The 12,702-nt window shown below is 43.6% G+C and overlaps 1 protein-coding gene across 2 annotated transcripts in view; it reads right to left on the bottom strand.

Annotated features, from left to right (window-relative positions):
- Positions 1-8,991: 8,991 nt before the first annotated feature.
- Positions 8,992-12,702, bottom strand: part of CCDC85A (coiled-coil domain containing 85A) — an 80,809-nt gene continuing 77,098 nt past the window's right edge. For both annotated transcript variants that reach the window (XM_050894966.1, XM_050894967.1), the window contains one exon: positions 8,992-11,011. In XM_050894966.1, coding sequence (XP_050750923.1) covers positions 10,922-11,011 — 90 coding nt within the window. In that variant the 3' untranslated portion in view covers positions 8,992-10,921. The remainder of the gene's footprint in view (positions 11,012-12,702) is intronic.

The raw sequence follows: 12,702 nt of genomic DNA, 5'->3' as shown, positions 1-12,702 counted from the left end.
AATCGCTCTGATTTATGGACTTTGCTGTTTATGTAGTTTCTATGATGACAGAAAACTAAAATGGAGCAAATATGACTTGGAACACATTTTTTTTTAACATGCATTCAAAAAATTTTCCTCAACCTTTGATACTGACAGCTGCTGAGCATGCACAGTTAACCATGGGCAGTAAGCTGAGGAACAAGTTATTTATGTAGATGCCATTCTGCCCAAGGAACCAGTCTTTTCCCTCTATGACACAAAATGGCTGGAAATCTCCAAATTCAAACCAATTTTTTCCCCTTCAGACTTGCACAGTTGGCAGGGGGATGGGGTTGCGCCCTCACATGCACAGTTACAGAGCTCTCAGCACTTCCCAAATGTTAACACCACCTTACAGAAATACTTGCAAAGGGGCACCGTTTGGCGAGGGAGGAGCTGGCTCTGCCCACAACATAGGCTAGGCGCTGCAGGGCCGAGCTTCATGTCCTCCATACCTGCCTTCGAGGGGACGGGGAAGTAGTTCAGCCCACCCGGAAAATGCAGAGCTTGCGGTGAGACTCCATCTACCCCTTAGTGTGAAAATTCAGGTGCGATTTTTTATATATCTATATCACGAGTACCTGCATTGGGTGTTGGTGCCCAAGCGCCGGCTGCGCTGTGAGGCGAGGCGGGGTCTGCCCCCTGCTGGGCACGGCCGGTTCCAGCTAGTGCCGGCCGGTTCCGGCAGCCCCAGCCCAGGGCACCGCCCAGCCCCTCAGCCTCACCAGAGGCACCTCAGGGGAATCGGGTTTAAGAACAGACAAAATGGCACCCAGCAGCGAGGCGTGAGGGGGGGGGGAAACAAAAAAAAGTGAGAAACAGTCCCATGAGACCAGAGGGGAGAGGACCCCCCCAGCCTTGCTGTCCTCCCCAGTTCTGACATACAAAGCACAAAAGATAAAACAGAGTGTGGCCAGATCGGAGCTGGCACGTCAGGGTACATCCCATGGCGACAGGCATTAAGACACAGTTACCAGCCGTGCAGACATCCTGACATGATCAGCTGGTCCCAAAACCACAAAACCTCCACCATGCAGCGCTGACCCTGGGAAATGAGAGTCCTCAGGGTCTGCTAATGACTCCCTGGGATGGAGACACAGCAAGAACAAGCCCCTCGGTCCCTTTGTGAACAGCACAGAACCAAAACAGATGAGGAAATTTTCAACTGACACGTGAGCATCGCTGAAGGATGCTGAGCATCAATTATTTCATCAAGATCAAAGATAAAACCTTATCTGCGCTAGTCTCAGCACTGCTCAGTAGCAGACCAGATCACTGTCTGAATGTTATCAAAAGCCATCTTCTCTCTATTGTTCCTTCTTCCTGCTAAGGCAGGGATATTAGCAGGGAAAAAGTCAAGTATATGGTCACATGGACCTTTCATCTGAGAAAAGGAAGAGCTTCAAAGGGCCGAGGGAAGCTACTCAGTCTGAAGTAGTCACCTTTTTTTTTTTTTGTTGAAGCAACCACCCTATCTTTTTTTAATCTGAAAATTTCTCCAAAATTACTTTAGACCAGCATGCTTATTGCACACTGCTGACACATACCTGCCTTTACATCAATCTCAATTTTCCATTAGCGCTTGCAGAAACATTTTGCTGGACGCAGTAAAGTTATTACTTAACATAAGCACATATGGATTATGAATGCTATATATGAATATTCCTGTAGTTTCCATTCTGTCAGAGTACCAACATAGCCTTTGTCACCACAGCAGGGCTTATAAAATAGGGCTGAGGGAGGTGATCCTTCTCTACTTAGCACTGGTGAGACATCTGGAGTGCTGGGTCCAGTTTTGAGCTCCCCAGATGGACATGGACATACTGGAATGAGTCCATGGAGGCCACCAGGATGGCCAGGGGCTGGAGCACAAGGTGCGTGCCTCTTCCCAGAGGTGCCCAGTGAAAGGATGAGAGACAAATGGGAACACGGGCAATTCTGGGGAGATATAAGGAAAACTTTTTCCCTATGAGGATGATCCAACAGGATCAAACACAGAGCAATGCTGCGGTTGGTAAGGGATGACCAACACACAGGGATGAACCCTGCACATCTGGTACGGTCTAGCCCAAGAGCCTGGTCCACACAGCTCCCCCCTGGCACTCAGCCACTGGCACATGCCACGGCCAACGGCAACAGCTTCCCCTGCAGATGATTGCAGGCCACTCCTATCCTGTTTACTTGTTTTGAATTGTTTCAGCATGTTTTCCAAAGCCTGATTCAATTGTGGTAACAGCTCATCTGTTCACAAGCAGCTTGTCAAGGTCCTCATGCGCCTGACCCCTTTCCTCCGCTGTCGCATGCAGTCAGGCCCCGATGTGTAATCACCGGGCAGACCCGCTCTGGCAGACAGCTTAATTAACAGCCATGTGCTATTGGGGTCAATGCAGAATTTAAAGACTGAACTCCAGGTAACATACGGCATAATTTATGACTACAGAAATATACTGGTGCCTTCCTGCCTTTCTCCCTGTCTGCCCAGTTATGCACATGGCTGCAAAACACGTGTGGTGCATCAAGCCCAACAGCCCTTTCCAAGCTGGTGAAGGATGGCGGCAGCTCTGCTTTGCCACATCAAGCCCTCAGTCTAGGGACAAGCTGGCCAGGTTCTCCCCATGGGATGCAGCAAGGGTGCACCTGAACTATGGGGACTGCTGGCCCTTCTTGATGGTCTGTGGCACCCTCAGATACAGAGTGGATATTTTCCTGTACAGAAACAAACAGTAATGTGCTAATTATGTAGCTTTGCCCTTCTAGTGAAGCCATCTTGGAGTATACTGCCTTCAACATCTATTTCATTTTTCACTTAATGTTATTAATGGGATTTATGGAGACAAGGTTTAATCATTCATCATTATTTTACCTCTTCTCCCCCCTTTTAAAGTTATTAGCAAAACAATTAAGATGAACATTTTAACAAAAATTTCTAGCTATAATTAACTTCCGGGAGGCAAAATCTTTTGTTTTGTTTAACATGTACACATAATTTATTTACTGTGATTAAGTGAAGAAGCTTTGGAGTCCTCTTAGCTACAGGTTACCTCATCTGGACATGAGGTGCTCTACTTGTCTGCGGTGAGCAGACCATCCCAAAGGAGCATGTTTTACTTTGAAATCACTCATTCAGATGCCACTGAATGCCAAGACACAAATACGCAGTTTGGCTACAAACCTTTATGCTTTTCATTTTACTTTGGGTTCTCCTTTTAACTGTTTGGTACCAGTACCCTGATCAGGAAGGCTGAGAAACTGCGCTGGGAGCCTTACCAAGAGAAATACACTGCCTTTGGGGCATTATAGCAGAGAACAGACTTTGCTCGGAAGAGTGCAAGACCCCATCTACAACACCCTCTAACTGCACCATGCACCAGACCATAAGCTAACCGAAGTCCTGTTTCTTTCAGCGACCTTCAAACAAAGCCTGGTGTGCGCATACGCGTACCTGCGTGCAGACCCACAGAGCACGTGTGAGCACGTGAGTAAAAGGGAGGCTGTACCATGCTACATATTGATCCTGACAACTAGGAAACTAATAATACATACTATTCTCTTACTATACTGTGCATAAGTTCAGTAGCAGCTCTTAATTCATGCATCATTATGAAAAGCTCAATGGCCATGATGTGCCTTTTTTTTCTCTTTTTTTTAAAAAGTGTTTTCAGCATTGAAAGGCATCTAACATATGCTCTCCTTCCAGCCCTAGAGGCCTGTTGGCCTTTTAAGGCTGCCGGCAGTCCTGCCAGCGAGGCACGGTGCCCTGGCGCAGAAGGGTGACACTGCGCACACCAACAAACTAACGTTTCTTCAGGGAGCTGACGGATGGGGGTGCCAGGAGGCAGCTAAGCAAGGGCAGAGGGCATTGGGGTTCAGCAAGACAGAAACTGAACCACAAAGTCTGAGATTTAGAGATCCTCACGCTATTTGCGATACCTTGTTCCCTTGGAGAGATTTCTTCCCGTGCTGTGGAAGATCTGTCTTTCTAGATGGCACCACCCAGAGCAGAAGGCCTCCAAGAAGCAGTTTTTGCAGTTATGCATATTCAAAGCTTAATGTAAAAGAAAGCTAAACCAGAGCAATCACTAGGACCTGTAACACAACAGTAAGATGCAGCCTTCAACTCCAGCCAATTCCTACTCCATCTTTTCATCCACTTCCTACAAACTTGGCCGCACATACATTGAAGTTCATCATCGCTCCCCTTTTCTATTGGGCCACGTGACCACCTGGCCTGAACATTAGTGAGTCCAGTCCTGCTGCCCAAGTGTGGAAGGTGGTTAACCAAGTCTGAGAAGAACTCACTTCTGGCATCCAGTATCACAATTTCTTCCCTGCCACTTTGGTTTTTTTTTTTGTCCGTGGCTACAAATGCTAATATTCAGCTAAGCTGCTCCACTTGCATGCTGCAGGAGAAAAGCACAGGAGGAAAATAAAACCTCCAGTCAATGTTTGGTAGGCTGTTGGCAGCACAAATTGAGAGTGCCGAAGCGACGCATCCAAGCCCCAAAACACCCAGTGCAAAACTCCAAAATCTTCAGTGAGAAGCCAAAGGGATGCTGCAAAATGGCCATAACAACAGGCTTAAAAAATAAAAACCAAGAGGAAGTGTGATAGTCACAACAGAAAGAAAAGAATGCATTGCTTTAACATCAGTGTAAGGTGAGAACATAGAAGAATGCTTGTAAAGAAGGCTTTAAAATGAGTTTCATAATCTGCTATGATTGAAGGAAAGGCCTTATTCAAGACATCATTCATCTTGCACTTAATTGTAAGCACATGCCAGGGTTCCAGCCTGAAGCAAGAGGTTAATTCTCCAATTATTTCACAGGATTAGAACTACATTTTTTTTTCCCCAGGAAATGTAGTGTTATTGTGAAGCCCATCCAGACATACTATTTCATAATTAATACTAAATAAAAAGTGAATTCTCTCCTTTGTCTAAATAGTTTGCTTTGGCTCAGCTAGGAGCGGCAATTAGCAAGACAGCCTCCCTGAACGTATTTGATCTGCTACAGGGTTTCCTGCTGCGTATCAGAAGAACAAACCTGATTTCACACAATCCATGGGGTTTATGTTGGCTGGATGTGCTAGAATCAAAATGATCCCCCCCCCCCAAGGGCTTTTTTTATATGCTTGTGGTTTTTTGTGGAGAGGCAGGCACATACCTAATTTAGCAGTTTTGTTGATTTATACTTCTGCTCTTTACCGGTTCCCTTTGTAGCATTCACTGTTTGTAGTTTGGTGCAGAAATTGGGGCCTGTTATCATTTGTGTTATATGTCCATTTTATTAGCAGGAGTAGAGGAACAGTTCCCATGGAAACGTTTCCGTGTTTCATGGTGTGCTTTTCCTGGGATTTTCAAGGTTGTGTAGGGTGGGCTCTGGGGTGCTCCGGGGCTTTCTAAATGGGCACATGCAGCAGTCTGTGAACACTTCCCCTTCAGCAGAGGGAGAAAAATAACGTATTTTTAGATTGTGTATTTCCTCTCTTATGAAGTCTAACGCCTGTGAAAACACAGCAGCTCGACAGCCTCACGCCACAGATTGATGTTCAGGCCAATTCCCACCACTCTGACAACAAACCGGCTCCTATTTTGAAAGGCCACCTCAAAACCCAAGAGAGTGTTTTCCTTTCACTCTCCAACCTTTATGCTTAAGCCACGAGTGATGCTACGGTTTAACAGGGCTCAGTGCACTCGCCTGAGCCAAGATGTCCTTGTGTCACTAGGGACTTTCAAAGCTTCTTGAAAAAAACATGCCATCAACCCCCTCCTGGTCTATAGCTGAGGTGTTCAGGCCCAGGGAACACTACTGCTCATGGGCCAACCCTGTCCCCTGGCATTTATCAAGAGCAATGCTAAAAAAAAAAAAAAAAAAAAAAAACACCACACACAAAAAACCCCACACATGTGAAAACGTTAAACCACCTTGTTTCTCACACAGCCTTTCTCTCAGGCCTCTATGATTGCCATACACACAGGTGAGCTGGATAGCAAATGGGTTGTACCACTAGTCACCTAAACACTGCAAAAGATTCACCTGCAGCCTGGATCCTGGCAAGACAGGTCCCCATCCCCCTTCCCTTTGTCCTCTTTCTTTCCAGAGTCTGGGGATGGGTTCCCAATGTTATTTTTTCCTTTACTGTTTCACCTGAAGACTTATAAATAAATTACTTTTAAAATTTACTTCAACCTATTCACAGCAGTGGGGAAAAACCCACCAAAGAAACTTCACGGCCATGGCCACTGCATTGAAGAGATAATTATGACAAATTCTTATTCAAGTGGAGAGTAATTATCATGTTCTAACAAACATATTAAATAATTCATTATTATTATTTTGGCACTTCTTTGTGAACCAGGTGTTTAGGAGGCTGTTTCAGATGGAAGCACATAATGAAGTCCCTGGGGTCCTTCCTCACCAGCCTGTAGCATTAGAAGAACCACTAACACTTGGACAAGGCTGGAGCTACCCAGAGCCTGGCTCCAGCACTGCCAGCAAAGACCTCATATCAATATTAGAAGATGCTATGGTTTTATTTACTTTTCATCATCCCCCATGAATCTTTCTCAGTTTTCTAATTACTCCCATGGAAGTGTCTGAGCTTCCTCCGTTAAGAAAGATTCAAGTAAGGTTTATGTCTCTGGTCCATATTTTCTCTGAAGTTTTTAAAACATGGTAATATTTTTATTTATGTAAGACTATTTAAAACTTTATTTTCATTCACACTACCATTTTTGGGTTGCCTGACACCCTCCACCAAAGTCAGCAGGAGTGCCCAGGAGCATCCCATGTAGTCTTACTAAGCCTTCCCCTCCTCTCTGATCTTTTTGTGAACTGGCCCCAGTATTTGGCTTTTCATAGCAACTAAAGTTTCTGTTCCACATATTGAAAATCTCAGGCACACCATGCTATTTCTAGGATAAAAAACCCCATGAAGAGTCTGGAGTCACCAAGGAGGAGGGGAGAGAAGTTCTTTTTAAAAAAAAAAAAAAGTCATTACTAGCAAGCAGATTATTTGCTCTTTCCTCCTTTTGAAGTTTCTCCTTCCCCCTCACTCCCAGTACTGCATATATCAGATGTGAGTTGCCAGCTCTGGCAAACACCATCTCATGACTCACTTCTGGGCCCAACTGCATGTGCTAGAAAGTACGATATCCATGAGGCAGCCCAGCAAATGCCTGTTCGCTGGTTGATTAAATAATGCAGAATCTCTATTTATTAAATCCAGGCAGAGCTGCTATCGAGTCAGCTGTTCTTACCTTCATGTTTTTGGACGACCGGAGTCACAGAGCTAGCTGCTGGCTTGGGGACGTTCATGGCTGGGGTCCCTGTGTACATAGTTCACCCGAGCCTGGAAAACACAAGTGTGGAGATATAAGGAGGTCTTGGCATTATATAGCTGGCAGCTGCATTTGCTAGTCCATTCTGCAGGAATTCAAAATAAAGGACAGTCTCATCAAGATTTTTCCCCCCCGAAAGTGGGGGAAAAAGTGGCTGAGCCACTTTCTTCTGTATCAAATTGGTGAGATCAGTATAAAGAATTCACACCTCCCTGGGACTTATTTCAAAAACTTATGAAGAATTAAATGAACCAGTGCCCTAGCAAGAGTGGTATTTGTTGGGGAGGTACCTGACAGCAACACAGAAAGCCTGTGGGGCATTTGGTGTTTGAGAGGTTTGGGCAGCACAAAGGAACGTGGGGCCAGGTGCCATCCCCATGCCGCAGAGGCTGTTTGGGCTGGCTGTGCTCCAAAAGGGCACACTGGCTTCATGCCGTGTTCATAAACATGTCCATCAACTGCAACCTTTGGGGAACGGGCTCTACTGAAACCATTCACTTGCTGAAAAACAAACTGCCATTCTTTACCTTCTAACCATTCAGCAACGCAGCTTTTCTCCACTCCAGAATGTAAAATCCACTCACTACATCCACTATGCAAGTACTATTTAAAATTCACTCGCATGGTGAATTTTATAGCTCATTCATGCTCAGCTCAGAAACTGGGAATGGGCCCATAACAACACGTGCAAATTTTCAACTGAAGCAGAATTATGCTAAAAACAACTGAATGAGGAGTCCATGAGGCTTGGCGCAATTACATTTACTGAAAAACGCCTAACCTTGTGGGCAGAGAGCAAGACAGATGAGATGAAGGTCTGTAACTACTACAGCAATTTTTATTCATTAGCGCAGAGACATATCGGCAGGCTACAGGACCCCTCAAGAGCACTGACCCTCTTCTCCACACACTGCCCACTTTCTCCTCTGAGTAAGCTGTATTTTTAGGAGCCCCCACAGGATTTATTAGCTTCAAGATATTGATTGTACTAAGTATTTTTTTTCCAGAAAATTTAGTGCAAGTTTTCTGCTCACTGGCACAAGCAGTAACAAGCAGCCCTTTTGCTGCACTTTCCCCCAACACACACAGCCTGCGGAGGGGTGAGGGAGCCTGGTCCCAGAGCGGAGATGCGGTGGGCACAGGAGGCCACCAACACACAGCGGGACACAACCAGCCTCCCCCAGTACCACGAACACGCCTGCATCTCTTACCTGGGCAAAACAGCTCCGGGAGCTCCATATCACCCTGTCCTCACCTCAAAGCTGCACCGTGCAAGAAGGGAGGAGGAAGGGCCCCGCACAGGTGCCCTGGGGCCGCCCTTGCAGCACAGCTGGGGACTTAAACACGTCGCACCTGGGGCACGCAGCTGGTGGCAATATGGAGCTGGCACGTGGCACCCCGCTGTCTAGATAGAATACATACAGTAGCTACCTCATTGAGCATAAAAGATAGAAGCAAGTCCACATATCTGGGGTTTTTTAAGACACCTGGAGAGAAAGTGAACAAAAATCCACAACGTGCAGCTAATTTCTCAACCAAGCAGGAAACATTTCAAACAGCTCCTTCAAAGCAAAATGCATGTAAGCCCAAGTACCTCACAGCTTCGGTCATTAAAGGAGAGCAAACAACGGTGAGATTCTATAATTTATTACCGTTGCTAAGATGAACACAGATACTTGATACCCAATTGTATGCAGAACTGTAAAAAAATAGTTTTAATACAGTATCAAAATTTACACAAGTGTAGTGTCAAAAGACCAGTGTCCCTCAAATTAGCCCCTGCACATACATACTGCAGGCACAAGTACATGTTTTACATTTTTTCATACATATATATAGATATATAGGAATACAATTGAAGTTTAACTATGCAAACAATATGTATGGGAGAAAACAACATGTAAAGATAACAGACAACTGTTTGGGCTGGGCTATACATAAGAAATTATGCAAGAGTGCAATGTTTCAAAATGGAAGGCCGGATTCTGTATTTCCAACTCAAGGAGACGGAGTGAACAGTTTTGCCCGAGAAAGCAATGCTGGATCAGAGGCCTTACATCGAATGGTACCAAGTAAAAATAACAACAGAAACCAATATAATTACTGCTGCAAATTAACACACTTTTTCTGAAGACAGTTAGCAGATTTACATCATACTTCTATATAACAAAAGATTGTACAGCAACCGAGCTACATTCCACTGCAAATAGCTCACGAATACAGCGTGTTGCAAGCTCAGAGAAAACAGAGGTTCTGACTTTGGCTCAAATCTTAGTAACCAAGAACAAACCAGAGACGCAGGAATTGTTGCGTTCCTGTTTTATTTTTTTAAACTTTTATTAGTCTTTTTGATGCTCAGCTATGGTAAAAAGTTAAGCAACAGCATTCAGTCACAAGCCTGTTGCACATTCATACATGAAACTATCATTGCTTTTAGATATACACAAAATACCTATCATTGCAATTCAATACACACAAATAGTATCATACACATAGATAAAAATAAACTAAGCACATCTAGGGCACCATCTGGTCAAATCTCAGGCAATCTGAACAAGAGCTTTCTGCCTCATAATAATGAAAGACATGCTCAGAGTATAATAAAACCTTTTTCTTTGAAAGAACGCTACAGTGGCAAGAAAAGCTTTTTTATAATGCAGTGCAATCTTTTAGATCCTTATAGACTCTTGTTAAATAAACCAGCATGTCTCTAAATTAAACAGTAGAAATTAGCATCCTGACAATTGGAAAATACTTTCCGAAAACAACTCTGATGGAAATTCTGATCTGAGACCTGTAATAGTGATACCTAAGTATTCTGCTCATTAAAGGGCTGCGAACATCATACACGTCTTCAGAAGATGTGCATCAAAGTGAATCGAAAAGAAAGCTATCTTTACTTTCATTTAGAAAGAAATTGTGTTTCACTACAAGTACTGTAGTTATGCTACACTACTGGCTGGTTAGGAGACTTTACGGTCTTTTAGCACCTCCAAAGGCAGGTGTTCTACCAAAGCAAAAAAATCACCTGGAAATTGCCTAAGCACCATTAACTGATACTTTGCAGACTGAAGTGTGAGTTACTAAGAAGGGACTTTCTCAAAACTGCGGAGACTAAAGGCACAGTTTATCAATGTCTCTCCAGTCTGGTGAAAAACCTCTGTTAAATCCAGTGGAAAATTCATTCAGACTTACTAGAGATTCACTGAAACTAACCAAAATAAAACTTATTTCATGTAACTCCTGCAGAATCCCAATTACCTTTTAGTTAGGATGGAAATACCTCAGTGCTTCTAAATGTGGTGTGTTGAAGTGACGATGCAGCGGCAGCGTTTCACTAGCCAGTATACCAAAACAGCAGTATTCGGGGGACACTGACAACACAGCTCCTCTGAAAAAACTCTCTGCAGAATCTCTACTAGTTTCCAGTGAAGTCTCTTGTAGTGCATACAGACACCCCGTCGTCAGCTGGGAAGTCGCTGTGGACACAGTCAGTTCTTTCTCTCTCATCGGCAGTTCAAACTCTTCCTCTTCAGAGAGAGAGGACTTGCTCAGGGCCTTTTACATAGGTCCTTTATACTGATTTCCTGACAAATGTTGTCTAATTCCAGGGCACGACCCTGCAGCATCTCCAAGTTTCCTCCACACAACCTAGAGGGAGGGATGGAAAGAGATCTCATTATCACCAGTTAAGATGTACTGGAGTTCATATAGACATGCATCTGGAAACGCCACACGTTCATTATGCAGACCATGCAGCACAGGTAAGGACAGAGGGGAGGGACACACAACAGAAGAGAATATTTCTCAAGGGATACAACATTCCTTCTGAACACAGAAAGCACATGCTTCTAGGTAAAAATGATTAAAAACAGAGACAAATGAACTAGCACGTGCATCACTAGGATATTTTATGCTTCAGATACAAGACTGATGGCATTTACAGGCCTCAACTGAAACTTTGTTCAACTATTTCCCAAACCACATCTCTTGCAGAATGCAATTCAGAAGCACGACGCTCAGTCCAGAGGAGTCAAAACATTTCCAGTTTAAAAAGCACAGAGCAGTTCTCCTCTTTTTCAAAAAATTTACTTGTTCTCTTAAAATCAAGCAAGGCATTAGAAGTGTTTATGTTATTTGTTCTTCCTCGAGATCAGAGGAATTGTGCATGTAGTCACTGTTCTATACATGCTTGTGTGTTTTGTTGAACCAGAGTGAAATCTACGATTTAGTAAAGTTAGCAATTTTTTTTCTTAGTGTGGACTATAAGTGATAAAGGTTTCCTTCCTCATACTCACACCTACTCCCATTCATGATTGCAAAACATCCATGTTACAATTATGGAATTAAAAATGCAGAGAAGTTATACCCCCAAAAAATTAGGAAAGTATTTTATAATGATTTATTAAAAGATTGAATGATTATAAGCAGGAGAATCAGTAGCTTGTGTTGTATCACCAGGCATCTCTTCCAGGGGCCGCAGAAACAAGAGTGGTGATTACCACCATACTGTGTATTGCCATTTAAGATTATTTCTGTTTAATAATAATTAACTAGCAACCAGCTAAAGTATAACTGCTACTAAACCACTCATTAATCTCTGGACCAATAGCAATATGACTGTCAAGAAAGGCAAAAACTGTTTTCCATTGTCATTATTTATTATTTGTATTTTAACAGTGCCTAAAGCCCAGGAGTGAACAGAGATTGCATTAGCTGGAACTGAATAAACACAAAGCAGCTGGATCCTGGGAAGTCGACATCCTGAAAAAGACAGTTCCTACAGCTGATGAGCAAAGGCAGAACGATCCCAAGGTCCTACTGTTATTCTGTGCAAGAGATGGGAAAATAACCCAGTTTCTCTGAGCCTTTGCTGAAGAAAACCTGAGTATAAGCAAGAAAAACAGAAATACTCCAAGATTGGAAGCAATAAGACTACAGTCTTGCTACATAGGGCCAAACAAATTAAAGTCCTTTAAAGGGAACTGTCTTTAATACTAATGGGTGGGCATAACCCAAACCCTGCAAACTTTCCATATGACCAGAATCTTGCAGCCTGAAATCAGAAGTTATCATCATAAAAATCTGCATGTGTTTTAGCTATGTTTGCTGTATTGTGAAACACTGTGCCATGGTGAAAGCATGAAAAATGGGTTTTCAGTGAAACCTCCCGAATCAGCTGTCTATGGCAGAGCCATCAGAAATGGCAGAGGGCTGGATATGATGAGACAGGCGTTTCTTTCCAATGTTTGGTTGCTGATTTTCCTAACTTAATATTATCAAAAAGAAAGGTCTCTTGGATAGCTTTTGTGAGAAGGCACATTGTACCTACATATGCCTTT

This window comes from Gymnogyps californianus, chromosome 3, assembly GCF_018139145.2.
Source record: "Gymnogyps californianus isolate 813 chromosome 3, ASM1813914v2, whole genome shotgun sequence".
NCBI classification, from domain to species: Eukaryota; Metazoa; Chordata; class Aves; order Accipitriformes; family Cathartidae; genus Gymnogyps; species Gymnogyps californianus.
Note: the sequence above shows the minus strand (reverse complement) of the source record. Positions and strands in the feature narration are given on the sequence as shown.